The sequence below is a fragment of the Ovis canadensis genome, chromosome 17, assembly GCF_042477335.2.
Source record: "Ovis canadensis isolate MfBH-ARS-UI-01 breed Bighorn chromosome 17, ARS-UI_OviCan_v2, whole genome shotgun sequence".
Classification (NCBI taxonomy): domain Eukaryota; kingdom Metazoa; phylum Chordata; class Mammalia; order Artiodactyla; family Bovidae; genus Ovis; species Ovis canadensis.
In genome coordinates, this window is record NC_091261.1 from 64,294,069 (window position 1) to 64,313,215 (window position 19,147).

Consider the following 19,147-nt stretch of genomic DNA (forward strand, 5'->3'; position numbering starts at 1 on the left):
AATTAAGTCAGTGGTCTTGAAGTCGCCTGTCCTCATGTCTGTTTCCCTTCCTTAGGCTGACAGTAAAGTTGAATGCCTGAGTCAGGGCTGATGTACTCAGCAAGTCCCTAATTTAAGCATGTCCTAGTACCTCCCTGGGTCTTCTTGGTGGCACAGTGGTAAAGAATCTACCTGCCAATGCAGAGATGCAGGAGATGAGGATATGATCTCTGGATCCAGAAGATCCCCTGGAGTAGGAAATGGCAACCCGTTCCAATATTCTTGCCTGGAAAATCGCATGGACAGAGGAGCCTGGTGGGCACACAGTCCATGGGGTCAAAAAGAGTCGGACACGACTGAGCATGAGAGTACCTCCCTACTAAGAGGGTGGTCCCCACGTCAGCAGGATCAGCATCACCTGGGAGTGGCTTAGCAACTCAGATTCCCAGGCCCCATTCAAACAGCCCCAGGTGACTCACTTGATGCTGAAGTTTGCAACACACTGCTCTGAGGCAGCTCACTGCCAGATAGATTCTTCTGGTGGAGACCAAACAGGTGAGCCGCTATGGGAGCAGTTTTAATCACACACTGAATACATCTTGTGGGCAGTCATACTACGTGAAACTTCACCGCATAAGGTGGGTATTGAGCCCATTTTACGGGTCAACATCTGTAAACAGGCTCAGAAAAGGCTCCGAATTTATCAGTGAATTCAGTGTTCTGCAGAGCCTTGATGGTTGCCAGTTTTCATGACGTCTGGAGACTCTTTTAGAACTGCTGCTTTCTCCAGACTGTGGGCTGAAGGTTCCCTGCACTTCAAATGTGAATCCAGCCCACGGCACTGCATTACTGGCTTTGAACTTCAGTTCTCTGTTATCAGGGAACAGTGGATGAAGTCTGAAAGACTCCTGTTCCGTTATTGCAGAAATAACAGCCCTGAAATACTGGCCTTCAAGTCAAGAGCAGCTGTTGCTATTTAAAGACTCCCCTCTCCCCACAGAGAATCTGATGAAAGCAAGAAGAAATGCCCCAGGTGCCTCACTTTGCAGAGTTTTAGGGGTTTCAGAATCTCCTGGAAGGTCATCCATGGATGCAAGGCTGAAAAAGCTCTACTTAAGAGGGAGTGCCAAGGAGTGCCAACAAGGAGGGCTGTTAGAATGCAAGGCAATTCTGGCGAGTTCAAGACCAGTGCCACCCCCAGCCCTCACCCAATCTTTAGAAAAGGGGGGGGGCCATAAGAAGTCTCTCCCACTCCAGCAACCATGACTTCTTAGCCTGCAAGAGAATAAACTTTTCCTAAACAGTCCAGCTCCATGGGGCCTGTGTGTTCAAGCAGGCATTTTTCAAAACGGTAGCTCAAGGGACTTCCCTGGTGGTCCAGTGGTTAAGAATCTGCCTTTCAATACAGGGGGTGTGGGTTTGATCCCTGGTCAGGGAACTAAGATCCACACTGTGTCCCATGGCTGGGGGGAGACGGTAGCTTGAACCAAAACTTTTTCAAAGGGGTCGGTAAACTCTTTTTTTTTCCCCCCTCCCAAAGCAAGAAAAGCCCAGGTTGTCAGTTACCCCACAGAAGCAGAGCACTTCTAAAATAAATGTTCCCTTTAACAGTTGGAAATGAATTCCTGACAAGGCAGAGGGGCGGGCTGCTTCCTTTAAGGAGACGCTGAACACCTGATGCAGAATGAAGTCGGTGTGAAGGCCCGGCCAGAAATAGCTTCATTAACATTTCAAACCGGTGGCAAGGTAGATGTAGCTGGTGCTGCTTTTGGTTTGAGGCTTCTGGAAGGCAAATGGGGAGGGAGCATAAGCCAACTTCGTGTCCCCTAAAACTGTGTTCCCTGTAGTATACACCCACACACTTATGTAAAATGTAAGCACAGGTAAGACACCACAGGAAAAAAATCTTGTAAACTCCGTAAGAACATAAGCTAATGAAGAACCAGACTTCTTAGGCTTTTAAGAGAAGGTTAAAGTGGGGGTGGGGTGGGGTGGCGGGCGCGGAAACCAGCTCCAGCAATAGACTTGTTTCAGGAACCTTTCTGAACACAGTGAGCTGGGGTAACAGGTGGATTTACTGAATAAAAGGGCAGGAAGGAAAGTTCTAGCCCATGCTGTGAAACCACACAGAGATTAAGAAAGTCATTTGTTTTAATGTTTGGTCCTCAGTCATTTAGTGTAGCTCTTCACAAAGGAAAAACGCTGGCTCTGCCTCACGAGTGTGGGGTTGAAGCCTCGGTTGGGGGAAGAGGAACAGTGGCCCAGATTGCTAAAGAGCTATGACCGCACCCAGGGGTCCTGCCTTCCTCATAAAGTGCTTGAATGGAGCTGTCGGGCCTTGGAGGACCGGCCTGGTCTCCCAAGAGGCTGGAGGTGGAAGATTCTGAGGAAAGCCGGCCCTGGAGAAGGCCCCCATGCAGCCATTGCTGCATCACTGGCCTTGGGCCAGAGCTCAGCCCAGTGATGCTGAACTGAAGGCGCAGCAGAGGTGAGCCGGTTGCCACCGTGCAGAGTGGTTTACTGCACAAACCCTACACAGAGAACGCGGGAGCAGCTGGGCAACCCTGCAGTGCTGTGAAGACGACTCAGAATCTGGAACTTTCTCTGGGGTGACGTGGCAGCCTTTTATCCTTCCTCGCTGTGCTCTGATTAGGGCCATGGAGAGCCCAGGTGAGGGGTGGGCATCATTGGTCCATCTGATTACCAAGACCCTGCAAAGAACAACATGCCTGTCGTCAGTTGATGTGCTTATGGATACGTGTGCACCCACCAGTTGCTGCCTACAGGTAAGCCTGGACCATCTGGGACAAAGGAGGGTCGAGCACTTTTCCCGAGGACATCTGGATGACCCTCCACAACTGAAAGTACTCAGGTAGATCCTAGAGGTACCCAACCTTTCTTGCTCTCCAAGTCAAATTTAAGTAGAGTGTGGACACAGATTTTGTCTTGCTACATTCTCATAAATAACCTGTGCCTAGTCACTCAGTCAACTCTTTGCAACCCCATGAACGGCAGCCTGCCAGGCTCCTCTGTCCATGGGGATTCTCCAGGCAAGAATATTGGAGTGGGTTGCCATGCCCTCCTCCAGGGGATCTTCCTAACCCAGGGATCGAACCCAGGTCTCCTGCATTGCAGGTAGATTCTTTACCAGTTGAGCTACCAGGGAAGCCCTAACTAGCCTGAGACGTCACTGTTTAAAATGAGGCTAGATTTTAAAGGGTGAGTCCATCTGAAGAAAAGTATGAAGCAAATGTTAGTACAGATGGTCCAGAAATGGAGTGGATGATGAAAGTGGTGTGTGACTGCTTGGGTGGACAATACTCCTAAATGTACTGGGTTCTCACCACTGGTACAAGAGGCAGGTGAGGTCAGGCGCTTTGGCCTTCCTGCCTGCTGGGAGTTCAGGAGGCAGCCTACCTGCTCGTAATCTTCCACGTATTTATATTTTTTCTCGCGATAGTAATATCTCTTCTTCATGCAGTAGAGGACTATGACGTCACACAGCACTGTTGCCTGAATGTAGCACAGGGCAAGAAAGAATGAGCCAAGTTGCTGTGGTCTCTGCTCTTCTGTGTGTGCCCCTTCCCATGACACCTGGGATCCTCCAAGGAAAGGAAAGGCTCCCTCATCTCTTGGGGGAAACAATTAGGCCCCAAGGGGCATGGTCTTAGAGAATGGCAGGTGGAGGCAGCAGGATGGGGAAAGGCAAACAAGCCTGGAGGGCTGAGTCTAGAAACAAGTCTGGGGTCGAGGGGAAGAACCAGAGTGGCAGTGGAGAGTCTCAACTTGCTGTGCTAGCCACTGCCGGGAGGGCTGCAACCCTGGGGCAGGGTTGGGGGTGGGGATGAGTAACTGGAAAATCTAGATGAGCCACTCACCACCCCTAAGAGCGCCAAGCCGGAACCAATGTTGATCATGGTGGGGATGATGTCAAATTTCCCAGCCTGTGAGTGATAGGAGAAAAAGAAAAAGTTGTGATGGGGGTAGAGAGTGGGCCCTCTGGCCCCCACCCAACCCAGAAGACTAATGGGCTCTGAACAAGGGGAGGTGGCCAGGCTACCTTTCCAAACACAATGATGTCAAAGCGGATGCCATAGGCTTTGATGAGCGTGCGGTGCTCAGCACCATTCGGGTCGCTGTAGTACTTGGCAAACCTGTGGAGAGAAGGCCAGGTTTCAGTGCAGAGGCACAGGCGGCCTGAGACAGCATCTGGATCCTGGCAAGGGTTGTCAGGGTGAACTGCTGAGGCCCTGGCGGAGTTGGCACGGGCTAAGGATTCACTCATGCCTGCATGCTGTATAGACCACAATCTAGTACTCTTGCCTGGAAAATCCCATGGAGGGAAGAGCCTGGTAGGCTACAGTCCATGGGGTCGCAAAGAGTTGGACATGACTGAGCGACTTCACTTCACTACTTCTAGCTCCTCAAGGCCTTTCCTGGCTAATGTGAGCCATGTGGGAGAAGCGCTGGCCTGCTGAGGAGGAGGGCGTCTGGGCCCACAGCGCAGAATGCCTGGAATGCAGGCAGAAGGGCACACAAAGAGATCCCCCCTATGTCATCTCTGTCACCTGCTACGACTTAAAACCAGAACTTCCTCCTCTGAAAGTCCTTCCTGACACTGCTGAGCCCCCTGCCTCTGAGTAAGGAGACCTTGGCCACTAATAAAAGGTGGCCAGGCTACAGCAATCATGAAGACTGCTTTGTGGGTGGGGAAGATTAAGCATCAGGATTGGACCTTTTTTTAAAAAAATTAACCTTTGACCCATCAGTAGGAAGAGTAGATAAAAATGGTATGTCCACACAATGGAATATTATTTAGCCACAAAAAGAGAGGTACTGATAAATGCTACAACATGGATGAACCTGGAAAAAAAATGATGCTAAGTGAAAGAAGCCAGTCATAGAAGGCCACCTATTATATGAGTCCATTCCTATGAAATTCAAGAATCAGTAAATTAGGTAGATTACTGGTTGCCCGGGGCTGAGGTAGATGGAAGGATAGAGAGGTGAAAGCTTAAGAGGCTGGGGTTTCTTTCTGAGGTGATAAAAATATTCTAAAATTGCAGTAATCATTGCATAACTCTGAATATGAATATGCTTAAAAAAAACCCTCTGAATTCTACTTTAAATGGGTGAACTGTGTAGAATATGAACTATATCTCAATAAAGCCATTTAAAAAGAACAAGAGAGGGAACATTGTGGGGAGAACCACTGAGACTTTCCCCACTTGCTGCCCGTGTTACACAGGGGATCCACCAGGAGCTTAAGCTGTGGCCTGAGATCTGTCTGGCCCCCAACTTCCAGGCTGTGGTCCAGGCCTGGGGAACTCAGGTGGGACTAATGCTGACGGGTGTCCTTGTGAGGACTTCTCTCTGTTCTGGGGTTCCAGCCCAAGCTGGAGGCTTTTCCACAGTGGTTTCTACAAGAACTGTGTAACCACAGAGATAGAGCAGTGCAAATCAGACTCCCTTACTAGGAACAAACGTAAGTATCTTCCCTTCTAATCAGTGAACCAAATGGTTCAAAAGGACAGCAGAGCCTGCGTGTATTTGATTCCACACATCATCACTAGGCTTCTCTGATAGCTCAGTTGGCAAAGAATCCACCTGCAATGCAGGAGACCCCAGTTAGATTCCTGGGTCGGGAAGATCCGCTAGAGAAGGGACAGGCTACCCACTCCAGTATTCCTGGGCTTCTCTTGTGGCTCAGCTGGTAAAGAATCTGCCTGCAGTCGGGAGACCTGGGTTCTATCACTGGGTTGGGAAGATCCTCTGAAGAAGAGAAAGGCTACCCACTCCAGTATTGTGGCCTGGAGAAGTCCATGGACTTTCTAGTCCATGGGTCGCAAAGAGTAGGACAGGACTGAACGACTTTCACATCACTTCACTTCATCACCACTAGAGGGCGATAAGTGCAGGACAAGAGCACCATTCTTCATTCTTGCTTGGAGAATTCCACAGACAGAGGAGCCTGGCGGGCTATACAGTCCATAGGGTCACAAAGAGTCGGACATGACTGAAACGACTTAGCACACAACAGCACAGCCTGCTCAGGTGGTCCTTCCTGGTCCTTGGTTTTGGTGTGGAAAACGCAACAAAGACTGCATGAAAATGTACGTGGTGCAGATTTCATTGGGTCAAGGAAGTGACAATTGTCAGCCAAAAAGTGACTCGTCCCTCAGCCCTCTCCTCAGATTACCAGCTGCACTGGTTTGAATACTGTCCCCCAAGTTCATGTCTACCCAGAACCTGTGAGTGTGACCTTACTTACAAATAGAGTCTCTGCAAATGTAATCACAGTTAAGATGAGGTCATACTGGATTGGGGCGGACCCCAAATCCTATACAACTGGTGTCCTTATAAAAGATGAGGGACACAGACACAGAAAGGAGGAGGCCATGGGATGACAGAGGCAGAGACTGGAGCAATGCACCTGTAAGCCAGGGACCACCAAGGGTGGTCAGGAGCCATCAGAAGCAGGAAGAGGCCAGGAGATACACTGGCCTGTATATACAGGAGCCTGGCCTGCAGATACACTGATCTGAAGCTTCTGTTCTCCAGAACTGTGAGAAGACAGAGTCCTGCCGCTTGGAGCCAGCCAGTTTGTGGTCATTTGTTAGGGCAGTCCTGGGGAACGAATGCACAGCACCTCCCAACGGATGTACCAGCAAAGGCCTTTCCTGAGACTAAAACCTGTATCCCTGCTCCTTGGAGATTCTAGGGGCCAGATCACCTAAGAAGCCAATTCACAAGTCAGGCCCCAGAGGCCTTTGGACTGGAGGACCACAGACTCAGCCACTCCTCGGAATCCTGGTAGTGGCTGGTCTGGGAAAGCTAAAACAGGCAGACTCTCTTGGAGGCAAGAAAAGGCAGGGAGGGCTCTCACGCGTTGGAATGCCATGGGGGCGAGGCCCTGCTTGGACCACTCTCCCTGGCGCATGCTTCCCCTCCTGCCCTTGGTCTTGGGTGGGCGTGGAGGCCCCCATTGGGGAGTGATCTAGTTGCCATCGCCCCCAACACGAGGCATGGGGCCCAAGCTCGCACCCACCTGAAATTGTAGCCTGGGGATACGTTGTGGGCTGTGTCCCGGGTGTCCAGGCGGCGGAAGGAATACCTGGGCAGGCAGAAGGAGGCGGCCCTGTCCAGGTTGCAGTTCCACTTGATCTGGATGCCCATGATGCCTCCCTGTGGGGTGCGAGCAGAGCCCGTTCTAGAAGGTGATGTGTCAAAGGTTGTGCTAGAACAGCCAGGACTGGGACTTCCCTGGTGGTTCAGTAGCTAAGACTCCGAAAGCCGGAGGCCTGGGCTCAATCCCTGATCAGAGAACTAGATCCCACATGCCACAACTAAACACCCTGCATGAGGCAGCTAAGGACCCCGCATGCCACAGTGTAGATCCCATGCACTGCAACTAAGACCATGTATGCATACTAAGTCGCTTCAGTCATGTCCGACTCTTTGCGACCCCATGGACTGTAGCCCGCCAGGCTACTCTGTCCATGAGATTTTCCAGGCAGGAATACTGGAGTGGGTTGCTATGCCCTCCTCCAGGGGATCTTCCCCACTCAGGGATCAAACCTGGGTCTCCCACATTGCAGGCGGATTCTTTACCAGCTGAGCTACTAGGGAAGCCACAACTAAGACCTGGTACAGCCAAATAAATAAATACATAATTTTTTTTTTTTAAGAAAAGCCAAGACCTGCACCTACCTCAGTGGCTATGTCCTGGAAGCTGTGCCCTGCGTACTCCACAATTTTTCCAAGTCGGAATATGGGGCAGAAGGGATCTGTTTTCGCATCATAAATGCATGTTTTGAGGTAGGCGGTGGTGATGTTGGGAAGGATATTCCTCCTAAAGTCAGGAGGAAGCAGAAAATAGGAGCGAGGAAAACCTCAAAGAAGAGCCGGAAGTTTCTCCAAGACATTGGTGAACTCACACGGCTGGTCGCCACTTACTTGCTGAAGTTAAATTTGGGATACCAGATGTTGTTCTTAACCAAAAGAGTGAAGTTTTCCGCAGCCTTTAAAAAAGCAGGCCTGAAAAAAATTATAACATATTGTTAATAAAAGTACAAACATATGTACACTCCTAATATACCTAGGTAATATTTTTAAGTGGCAGACACATGTATCTTACAATATCACTTTGCCAAGAAAAAAGTAAAATGTTTCTCATGGTTATTGTTTTTTTTTTTTTGCTACTCTCCTCTGCATAAACACTAGGTCAAGAGAGGAAACAGTAAACCAAGGTTTCTGGTTTCTTCCAAGCACAGAAGGGCAGGGCCTTTTCCTTGAGGCCATGGGAATTTAAGAACCTGAGGAATAGCTACCAACATGGGTGGGAGGGGCAGGGCCTCCTGGCCTCCCTAGCAATCACTGGGTCCGGCAGGTGCAGGGTTTCAGGGCTTACCTCAGGTGTTCCCAACAGATCTCGTTTAACAAGTGAAAGCAAAGGTGAGTTCACCTAGAGGCTGGAAACGGCACGTGGCGCGTGACTGCTGCTGCACCACCTCTTTCTGGAAGTGCCACGTCCCCTCCTGCTGAGGGCAGAAGCAGAATCTGTCCCGGGATGGGGAGCCTTAGAGCCTTTCTACAGGGGGATGTGGCAGTGTGAACTGACCCCTAGTGGAGGAGGCCCCCCAACCCAGGTTGAATTTTTTTTTTTTTTTTGGCTGCATCACCTGGCATGCACAATCTGTTCCCCGACCAGGGATTGAACCTGTGGCCCCCTGCAGCATTAAGTGCAGAGTCTTAACCACTGGACCACTAGAGAAGTCCCTCAACTCACCTTTTTTTCTTTTAATTGACATTCATTTCTAAATAAAACTTTCCATCATAACTATAAAAAATATTATTTGCCACAAGTCAGAGGTCATCACTCAGATAAATATAAGTAAGTTAGAACAATGTCATTACAAACTGTGGTTCCCATGTTTGTCGTGTACTGAGCCTGGGGCTTGTTCTTGGTGAGAAATGGAAATCGGTGAGGGATACAGACTCCAGACCAGCACCTCCTCCTTGACATCCACTCAGGGCTGAATAAGAGTGAAGATGGGAATGCCTTTCCGTGTGACTCAGTGTTATTTCATGTTATCAGTAAACACTTAAAAATCATCCTACACTGATGAGATCTGTAACAGCGCTGTGCAGTGAAAATACACTGTGAGACACAAAGTGTTAGTCGCTCAGCTGTGTCTGACTCTTTGCAACCCCATGGACTGTACCCTGCCAGGCTCCTCTGTCCATGGAATTCTCCAGGCAAGAATACTGGAGTGGGGTGCCATTCCCTTCTCCAGGGGATCTTCCCAACAAACTGTGTTGTAATTTAAGTTTCCTGATAGTCACGTTAAAAAGTAACAAGTGAAATGAGCTTTTCTATAATAACTCCATATGTCTAAAATAAGATTCCAACATGTAAACAACAAAGAATATTATTAATGAGATACTGTGATTTAGTCGCTAAGTTGTGTCTGACTCTTGTGACCCCATGGACTGTACCCCACCAGGCTCCTCTGTCCACTGTATTTCCCGGGCAAGAATACTGGAATAGGTTGCCATTTCTTTCTCTAGGGGATCTTCCTGACCCAAGGATGTAACCAACATCTCCTGCATTGCAGGTGGATTCTTTACTGCTGAGCTATCAGGGAAGCCCTAATAAGATATGACATATGCTTTTCTTAAATTAATTTAAAGTATGCAGAACCTGGAGTGGATTTTACCCTGAGAGCTCACTTTGGACCCAGCTGCATTTTTTCCTTCCTTTCTTTCTTTCCTAGGCATGCAGCATGTTAATTTCCTGGCCATGGATAGAACCCATGCCCCCTGTATTGATAGCATGGAGTCTTAACCACTGACTCACCAGGTAAGCCCCCCAGGCTGCATTTCAAGTACTCAGTAGCCACACATGGCCACCAGCTCCATAAGGTCCTTTCCAGCCCCAGAATGCTAGGATTCCTGTCTTGTGGAATTCCCTTCCCTAGCTGGAACTGCTGCCCTCAACAACCTGCAGATCTCAACACTGTCTTGTGTTGCGACACACCCAGGATGATGTTCACCTGGTTACCTGCTCCCCTGGGCTAATCTAGGCCTCAGTCTGAATTCTGAGCAAGAAAGGCCTCCAGGTTGCTAGCGATTCCAGATTCCAAAAGCATTACCTCTAGCTCCACCCACTCACAGCACAGACGATCACAATTAGGCTGTGTTACTCAATGTTACTCAAGGCAACCTTGAACCTGCTCTAGTTTATCAAATACACGTCCATGAACATTAATAATCTTCCTGCCCAGCATGTGCTCCGCTTTTTCCTGGTAACAGAACACCATGTTTCCTTTAGAATCCATTCAGCCTGTGTCATCTGGGTGGATCTGACTTCACCTCTAGCCAGGAAGGCCTGTGACCCAGGCCCAAGTCATAAGCAAAATCCATCCCCCAACCACAGGAATGGGCTGGATGGGTTGACAGATGTGGCTAAAGATGTAAAGATGGACAGGTCTAGAATCTCTATAGGTTTCCCAGGTGGCATAGTGGTAAAGAATCTGCCTGCCAATGCAGGAGACTCAAGAGATACAAGTTTGATCCCTGGGTTGGGAAGATCCCTGGGTTGGGAAGATCCCTGGGAGGAAGGCATGGCAACCCACTCCAGTACTCTTGCCTAGAGAATCCTCATGGACAGAGTAGCCTGGTGGGCTACAGTCCACAGGGTTGCAAAGAGTCGGACATGACTGAGCACACACAGAACCTCCATGGACAGCTGGGCAGGGAGACCTGGGATATGTCATGGGTCCTGGGAATGAAGCCAACATGGAAGAAAGCAGAGCCAAGAGGTGGAGACTCAGATGCTGTCCCCTGAGGCCCAGATCTAGCCATGCTGGGATCTCTGTGGTTAGGTGAACAATAAACTGCCCCCACTGTGAATGCATGTGTGTGAGCATGCGTGTGTGTATGTGTGTGTGTGCACATACCCGCTTAAGTCCCTGAGAACTGTCTCCTGTCAGTTACTTGCAACTGACAGATTTCTTACATAGAAATAAGTCATCTGCACTCTTATCATGGGTGATAAACAACGTGGCCCATCCACCACTGATGGTTGAGAACCGTCAGCCCAGGGAAGCCTGCCAGCATAGGCCGACACCGAGAGCACAAAGCACAATTCCCGGTTGCCTCCCCCAGGCCCGAGACCCAGCCTTGAGGACACTTGCGTTCCTTGAGTAGGACTCACTTTGGCACTTCTGTGTCGTCCTCCACCGGGCACCAGGCTGCCACCTCGCATGTCTTCAAGGTCCCATTGAATGACACGCACCTCCCTGTCGCGACTCCTACAGGGGAGAGGAGCACCCAGGTCTGCGGGGGTCTTCTACTTTCTACTTTGTGAGTCAGAGTGGAAGCTCTGCCATGCATCCTATGCAGTCAGTCTCAAGCTATTCTGATCCTGGGATTTACACTGTCCAGAGATTCAAACTGGAGGAAAAGATCTGCCTGAGACCTAGCCACATCTCTGCTTTGCCGATCACAGGGTGATGCTGAGCCACAGGACAGGGCAAGATCTGGGATGGTTTCTGGGGTGCAAAGGACAGAGATGAATTTCGAGAGGGTCCTGGGACCCCCGTCTGGGTCATGTGAAGGCACTGGGGGGTGCGGGGGAGTCCTCCACCGCGGAGATCTCCCTCTGAGAGGGCCCTTCCCCCACCACGGGGAGGCAGTCTGGTTGGGGGCTGCCCTCCCCAGCCTAAGCGTCTCCTGTGGGGTCATGGTCACAGATTCATACCGCTGCTGTGGGTGCCTGCAGAGCCGGCAGTGCAGTTGGCATCAGTCTCACACACAGTGGTCTTACCCGGGATCTGGAGGAGGAAGAACCAGTGAAAACAGGTTTCACACAGCCTGGCCCCACCTGCTGTGGGACAAGGATGGAGAGGAGGGTATGAGGCCCAAGGCTCTTCTCCAAGAAGCTCCCTACCTCAGGACAGAATCCTTGTGTCTGGTTCATGGTGATGACCATGTTGGTCATGATGAAGACAGAGTTTTCCTCCTGCAGAGGGTAAAGGGGAGACAGTGCTGCATGTGACCTTCAAGGGAGCCAGGTAGAGCCACAAGGAGGGTCGGACATCCCTTTATTACGACAGTACCTTTCACTTCTCCCACATGCCACACCAGAGATAGTTAAACATTGATCTTAGGGTCTCCCATTCTTGCCTAAGAGAGTTTATAACTGACTGGAAACAGGGACTCAAACACCTGCACGTGTGTTCACAGCAGCAGCATTTACAATAGGCCAAAGGTGGAAATAACTCTGCATCTATCATGGGGTGAATGGATAAACAAACTGCAGTCCACACCTGTAATGGCATATGACTCAGCCATACAAAGGAGTGAAACACTGACATGGCTACAAGGTGGATGAACTTCAGAATATGACGCTGAGTCCAAGAAGTCAGATACAAAAGGCCACATAGTGTGTGAGCCCATCGATATGAAATGTACAGAACAGGCAAATCCAGAGATGGAAAGTAGATTAGTGGTTGTAAAGGGGTCGGGGGTCAGGGGGAGGTGGACGAGGAGGTGACAGCTTAATGAGCGTGGGGTTTTCTTTCAGACTGATAAAAATGTTCTGGAGCTAGATTGAGGTGATGTTGCACATCCCTGTGAATGTGCTAAACGCCACTGAATTTGTCATTCTGAACTGGTTAATAATGCGATACGTGAATTTCACCTCCATTAAAAAAGACACAAAACGTGTCTACACCCTGAAATGGCTCCTTAATAAAACTTGACTTGTTGAGGGGAAAGAGCCAAGAAGTGCCTGGAATGTCCTCTGCCAACTGGACTACCTCAGAGGCCCAGAAACATGAGAGCTCAAAGGTCTCAAGTTTGGCTGGTTCTCTTTCCTAACAGAAACTGAAGTAAATACATCAAACATACTATACAGAAGACCCAATGACACTTCTCCCTTAGAGAAGGTTCTGTTTCCTCCTCCGAAGTATGAAAGCGCCCAATGGTTGATTTGAAGTTTGTGATCAACAGGTCGCTTGGGGATGAGATTGGAGAACTGCTAACAGTGACCTGCTGCTGCTGCTGCTAAGTCACTTCAGTCGTGTCCGACTCTGTGCGACCCCATAGACAGCAGCCCACCAGGCTCCCCCGTCCCTGGGATTCTCCAGACAAGAACACCGGAGTGGGTAGTGACCTTCTAGTATATGGAATAAAAGACAAAGGTCCTGCAAATTCAAGTTGGACCTTCCACAATGGCCACTGGTACTCTAAAATGAAATGCTCTGAGCAGTTCACACTTCCAGGAAGAGCAGTCAGTGCCGGGAGCCATCAAGGAAACTCAAGGACCAAAGAGTTTCCAGATGTTTCCACCCTCAGGTCTGACAAGGTGATGGAAGCTCTGGGAACAGTTGGCATCTTTCAAGGACACGTGAATGTGAAGTTTCTCAGTCGTGTCTGACTCTTTGCAACCCCATGGACTGCAGCCTACCAGGCTCCTCAGTCCATGGAATTTTCCAGGCAAGAGTACTGGAGTGGGTTGCCATTTCCTTCTCCAGGGGATCTTCCCAACTGAGAGATCGAACCCACGTCTCCCACTCTGTAGGTGGACGCTTTACCATCTGAGCCACCAGGGAAGCCCCTTTCAAGGACAGGCCTGGAGCAAAGCATGTTAGGAGTGGAGGAAATGGCTGGAGGGGGAGGCATGATGATGGGGCAGGAGGCCCAGGTCAGGTGCCCTGTCAGGCTCCTGTGTTCATACATAGACACACTGCTTGCTTGGTATTTACAGAAGGCTACTCCTACATCGCTCCTGAGTTAGACCTGAACAAGTCAGTGAGACTTACTTTTTGTTTCCTATTTCTTATCTCCTTTAAGTTTAGAGAAATTTAGGTCTGGAGGTGAGCTGAGTAGATGTGGTGCAAACATATTTGTGTTCTGTCTTTGGAGAAGCACAAGGGTATCATGAGAGCTCGTGAGGAGAACCCTGCAGAACTCACATGGCCCCCAGCCCTGATCCGAGATGGAAGGCAAAGTTGCTGTGTTTTCTCTTCCACCGAGGATCACAAGCAGGGTGCCGTATCCTTCTGCGTGTTCAGTAAACAGGCTGAGCATGATATTCCTAGAACCTGCCACAATGAGGCTGTGGCTTCACAGGAAGCAGAGGTCTCTCTGCTGGGACAGGTGCATGCCTACAGGACCAGCTTCCTCCAGCTAACTATAAATCCTCTGTTCCATTTGACCTTTATGGCTCCATTAGCTCTGACTTCTCTCTGGGCATCCTGCCAGACCCTTTCCTTGAGAAGGCAGAAGGAAAATGAACACACTTGAAGAAAAAAAGAGTTTCTAAAGTCATTGCTCTAAGCCAAGAGTTGGCAGCTTATCTGCACCTGGCCAGCCCGGTCACCTGAGCATGGGGGCTATCAGGAAAGATATGTGGGGACTGGCTATGGATCACAGTCATATCATGGTTAAAGAGAGTCAATATTTAACTTGGAGCTTGTGGATTAACAGACGGAAGACTACGATGCTGTGTCAGCTTCTTCCCTTCCCTTTGTTCCTGATGGAATCCCATGTGGGTAGATCTGTTTCCTTCTTGTTTGGCTTTGGGTCTCTAATAGCTGGGGCCTTCCCAGGTGGCTCAGTGGTAAAGAATCTGCCTGCAATGCAAGAGATGTGGGTTTGATCCCTGGGTAGGGAAAATCCCTTGAAAAAGGAAATGGCAACCCACTCTAGAATTCTTGCCTGGGAAATCACATGGACAGAGGAGCCTGGTGGGCTACAGTCCATGGGGTCGCAAAAGAATTGGACACAACTCAACAACAACTCTAATGACTGAAAAGATTTACCTTGCAGGTTTACAACAATAAAGTTAAATCACAGAATGCGGAAAGGTGAAAGTTTCTCCTGCACTTTTCCCAGGCTTTAAAACATATGCTTTTTCACCTTTCAGGGCCTGAGACAGACTGAGGTGTCCATATGGAAAGCTTCCTCTGTTTAAGCCAGCCATGTTTCAGGGCTGAAGAAACACAGCCAACTGAATATTGCCTATTAGACCCTAAGCCAAAAAGAGGCCTGTCTATACTGCTTTCTTGGACTAGAACCATCAATGTGGGCACTGGTGATGTGAGCATGCTGATCTGGGCATGTGATCTGGGCACGCTGATCACCAGTCAGGTGGGCAAAGTCAAAGGGAAAGCAGTGAACTAGGGGCCTGAAGTTTAAAAGACAGAGTCACAGTGGGAGGCTTACCTGAGCTGGAATCACATAATCAGCTACATCCCAGATCCGGAATCCAAGTTTAGAAGTGTTGGTCATGGTGACGCCCTTGGCTTTCACAGTAACTGAGCTGACCACAGAGTCTGTTTCCTGGTAACCCTTTTCCCACACAAACACCCACCTATAAAATAAAACAGGTCTCTTAAATTGCAGATATGGAGAGCCTACTGGACAGTGAGTTGCTGTCAGAAGTCAGAAACAGATGGTTTCACAGCAGTCACTATGTAAATAAATATTACCTCATCCTGTGACTGATAACACAATTAGATAACTGAGAAATGTTCAGTCTCTTTTTGAAGGAAGAATTACCTTTGATCACATTTGGAAAAGAGATCACAATTTCATCAAGAGGAACTGAATCAGGAAGTAGTCAAGAATCAGGAAGTTAAGAGATGGTGTTTTTCTTTCCCAAATCCCCTAAATTCAGATCCTGAGTCAGATTTGATCACAGCAAGACGTATAAAAAAAAGCAAAGCATTTACTGCTTAAGAAATCCCATAATAAAGGCAGACAACCCTCCACAGGAACCCTATGAAGCTACACTGCCCAGGAACTTCACTGGTGTCCCAGTGGTTAAGAATCCGCCTGTTAACACAAGGGACATGGGTTCAATCCCGGTCAGGGTAGATTCCACATGCCTCAGGGCAACTAAGCCCATGTAACACAACTACTGAGCCAGTGCTCTAGAGCCCGACTCTTTGCGACCCCATGGACTGTAGCCTATCAGGCTCCTCCATCCATGGGATTTTCCAGGCAAGAGTGCTGGAGTGGATTGCCATTTCCTTCAGGGGATCTTCCTGTCCCAGGAATCGAACCCAGGTCTCCCGCATTGCGGGCAGATGCTTTACTGTCTGAGCCACCAGGGAAGCCCTGCAATAAGAGAAGCCACCACAATGAGAAGTGCGAGCTCAGCAGCGCAGAGCAGCCCCCACTTGCCACAACTAGACAAAGCCGTGTTGCAGCAGTGATGACTCAGTGCAGCCCAAAATAAATTGATTAAAAAAAAAAGCTGCATTGCCCAACAGAAATACAACACGAGTCATATATGTAATTTAAACATTTCTAGTAGCGATGCTAAAAAGAAACAGGTAAAATTAATTTTAATATATTTTATGTAACTCAATATGTCCAATATATCTTAACATTATCAATATAAGATGTATTAATATGATATTTAACTTTTTTTTCGTACTATGTCCTTGAAATGTGGTGTGCATTTTACAGTGACAGCACATTTCGATTTGGAGCAGGAATACTTCAAATGCTCAACAGCCTCATGGGACTTCTGGCTACCATACAGTACAAGTGCCAATGTACTGTATGTAGTCAAGAACTTTAAGATACCGCAAAGTAGGTGTAAACTGATCCTCCTATGAGCAGCAAAAGCCAAAAGGAAAAAGCTGCATGGCAATTCCTGATTCCAAAGGTCCAACCTAGCACTGTGAGTTTAGTGAACCCACTAGTGGTGGTGGTTTAGTCACTAAGTCGTGTCCGACTCTTGCGACCCCATGGACTGTAGCCCACGAGGCTCCTCTGTCCATGGGATTTTCCAGGCAAGAATATTGAAGTGGATTGCCATTTCCTTCTCCAAGGGATCTTCCCGACCCAGGAATTGAACCCCGGTCTCTTGCATTGCAGGCAGATTCTTTACCGGCTGAGCTAAGAGGGAAGCCCAACCCATTAGTAATGGGTTTCAAAATTGAAGGGTCCATCCCAATCACTGGGTTGGTTGTGATGATACTTTATGTGACTAATGAGTCCAATCTTGGGGGTTGGCCAGGTGGTTGTGATGTAGACTCCACACCTGGAAAAGCTATTTTACTGAACACTGTCAATACCTACTCCTGCTGTGCCGATAGATGGTAGAAGCCAAACCTGCCAGATTATGTGGATTCTTTCAGGCAGTGTTAATAGATTCCAAGCCCCACCCCAGTGGAGGGGGGTGGATTCCTGTTACCTTTAAACAATTCCTCCGATGAGTCTCTCATGACCAGATAGGTTTGGGAAACACTAAGAAAACTTTGCTGCACATTGGAATCACCTGGGGAGGTGGTCATACTCTATAGCACTTCAATCAGAAGATCTGGGTCTGAGAGCCAGTAATCAGTATATTTTAAAGATCCCCAAATGGCTCTATGTGCAGTTTGGGGAACACTGTATTAGGCATTTTAACAAAACAAAACTAACAAACAAAAAATGATGCATTAGATAACATCTGTCATCTCAGCACCTGTAGACACTCCAGGTGGACCAGGAAGGCAGGCCGAGTTGGTAAATTAACTTCCACCTTCTGGCTAGAGTTTAATTTTAGTGCAATGGGTACATCAATTAAAGTTAAGCACTCGGTAAGGACTTAGGGTGACAGGACAGGTAAGCAAAAAGGGCAGCATGGCAAATGATGAGGTTAGGGCTGGTGCCTATACCAAAGACTCCAACAACCCCACAATACGAAGGAACTGAACTTTAAGTGATTTTTCAAAGCGTGACCTGTTATCCTGGGTTACCACATGATGCTCAAAGGAAAGGACAGGAAGCCACAGACCCCAAAGGAACCAAGTGGAAGTCTCAAAACTTGGCTTCTGTCAGCAGACCATCAGAATGGGAAAGTGAAAGTGAAAGTGAAGTCGCTCAGTCGTGTCCGACTCTTTGCGACCCCGTGGACTGTAGCCTACCAGGCTTCTCTGTCTATGGGATTCTCCAGGCAAGAATACTGGATTGGGTTACCGTTTCCTTCTCCAGGGGATCTTCCCGACCCAGGGATCGAACCTGGGTCTCCCGCATTGGAGGCAAACGCTTTAACCTCAGCCACCAGGGAAGGGAAGCTCACAGCGGGAAGTGAAGAGCAAAGAGTGAGAAGTTTAGGGCGAAGCCCTCCCAGCCCCCGTCAAAGGCCATCGGGGAGCAAGTCAGAAGGGCAAGAAGCAGGAATGGCGAGGATGAAGGTCTAGCTAGGCTTTGCCTTCAAGACACAACATCAAAGCAGCCTCCGAACCCAGACCCGGGACAGAGCCGGTCCCCCTCGAGGCTGGGGGTGGAGTGGAGTAGATGGAGGATTTGGGGAGTGGGGATATGTCACAGGCTTCGGGTCGCTGTCCCCAGGACCCCACCTGGAGGGCGCTCGCGGGGCTCAGCCGAGGACCTAGGCCAGGATGAGCAGGTGCGCGGCCGGGACCCAGGAGGAGCTCCCGGCCTTCTGGCCACGCCCTGACCCCAGGACCCCGGCGGGGTGGATGCCCGCGGCCGCGCTCACCCGATGACGTAGGCCAGGATGAGCAGCTGCACCGTGCGGTTCATGAGCCCCACTTTACGGCTGCGGATGAGCACGATGCGCGGCGTGTCGTACTCGAACAGGAAGGCCCCCAGCACCGCGCAGCAGCCCGCCATGGCGCCGCCGCCGAGCCGCCCGGCTCTGCGCTCTAGGCCCGGTTGCCGGCTCCGCCGCCGCGTCCCTTCCCGGGAGCCCCGCCCGGAATCGCTGTTCGCGGCGGGGAGGGCCCGGAAGGAGGCGGCGCTGGCTCTGAGGGGACGGGGCCGGGCGGAAGGCGTGACCCCCCCCTCGGGTACGAGTGCCCTGCCGCCTCAGGGGGGCCGGAGGACGAGCGACCTTCTCAGGGGGAATGAGCCCGGGGGCTGAGGTGACTCCTCCTTGGGAACGAATGATCCCTGAGGAGAGGGGCGAGGGAATAATAGAGCGAGCGACCCCTTCAAGGGGGATGAACTCCACGGGGACGAATGAGGCCAAGAGGAGGTCCAGGGAGGACCAGTGAAGCTCAGGGGAGATAGAGCCCTCAGAGAGTGACCAACCCCTTGGGAACAAGATACCCTGCCCCCCCCCCCCCCACCTTAGACGGGCAGTGCGACCCCCGTGGTATGTCTAGAAGTGACTGCAGGCGGAGGGGAGGGAGGC

General features: G+C 49.9%; 1 protein-coding gene across 1 annotated transcript; it reads right to left on the reverse strand.

Annotated features, from left to right (window-relative positions):
• Window positions 1–2,112: 2,112 nt before the first annotated feature.
• Window positions 2,113–18,850, reverse strand: P2RX4 (purinergic receptor P2X 4). Its single transcript, XM_069557832.1, has 12 exons — window positions 18,491–18,850; window positions 15,214–15,361; window positions 11,933–12,004; window positions 11,744–11,816; window positions 11,198–11,294; window positions 7,936–8,016; window positions 7,690–7,831; window positions 7,028–7,164; window positions 4,040–4,133; window positions 3,858–3,923; window positions 3,397–3,492; window positions 2,113–2,690 (listed from the first exon to the last, which is right to left on the reverse strand). Exons 1-12 carry the CDS (start codon window positions 18,622–18,624, stop codon window positions 2,664–2,666), a joined length of 1,167 nt encoding a protein of 388 aa, XP_069413933.1. The 5' UTR covers window positions 18,625–18,850; the 3' UTR covers window positions 2,113–2,663.
• Window positions 18,851–19,147: the final 297 nt, after the last annotated feature.

Bases quoted from the DNA above. Each gene is read 5' to 3' on its own strand.
- P2RX4 (XM_069557832.1), bottom strand. From the start codon at position 18,624: ATGGCGGGCTGCTGCGCGGTGCTGGGGGCCTTCCTGTTCGAGTACGAC. The intron at 4,134-7,027 runs GTGGGTGCGAGC...TTCTCTCCACAG, and splicing joins TCCCCAGGCTACAATTTCAG to GTTTGCCAAGTACTACAGCG. The intron at 2,691-3,396 runs GTAGGCTGCCTC...TGTTCTTTGCAG, and splicing joins ACGTGGAAGATTACGAGCAG to GGTCTTGGTAATCAGATGGA.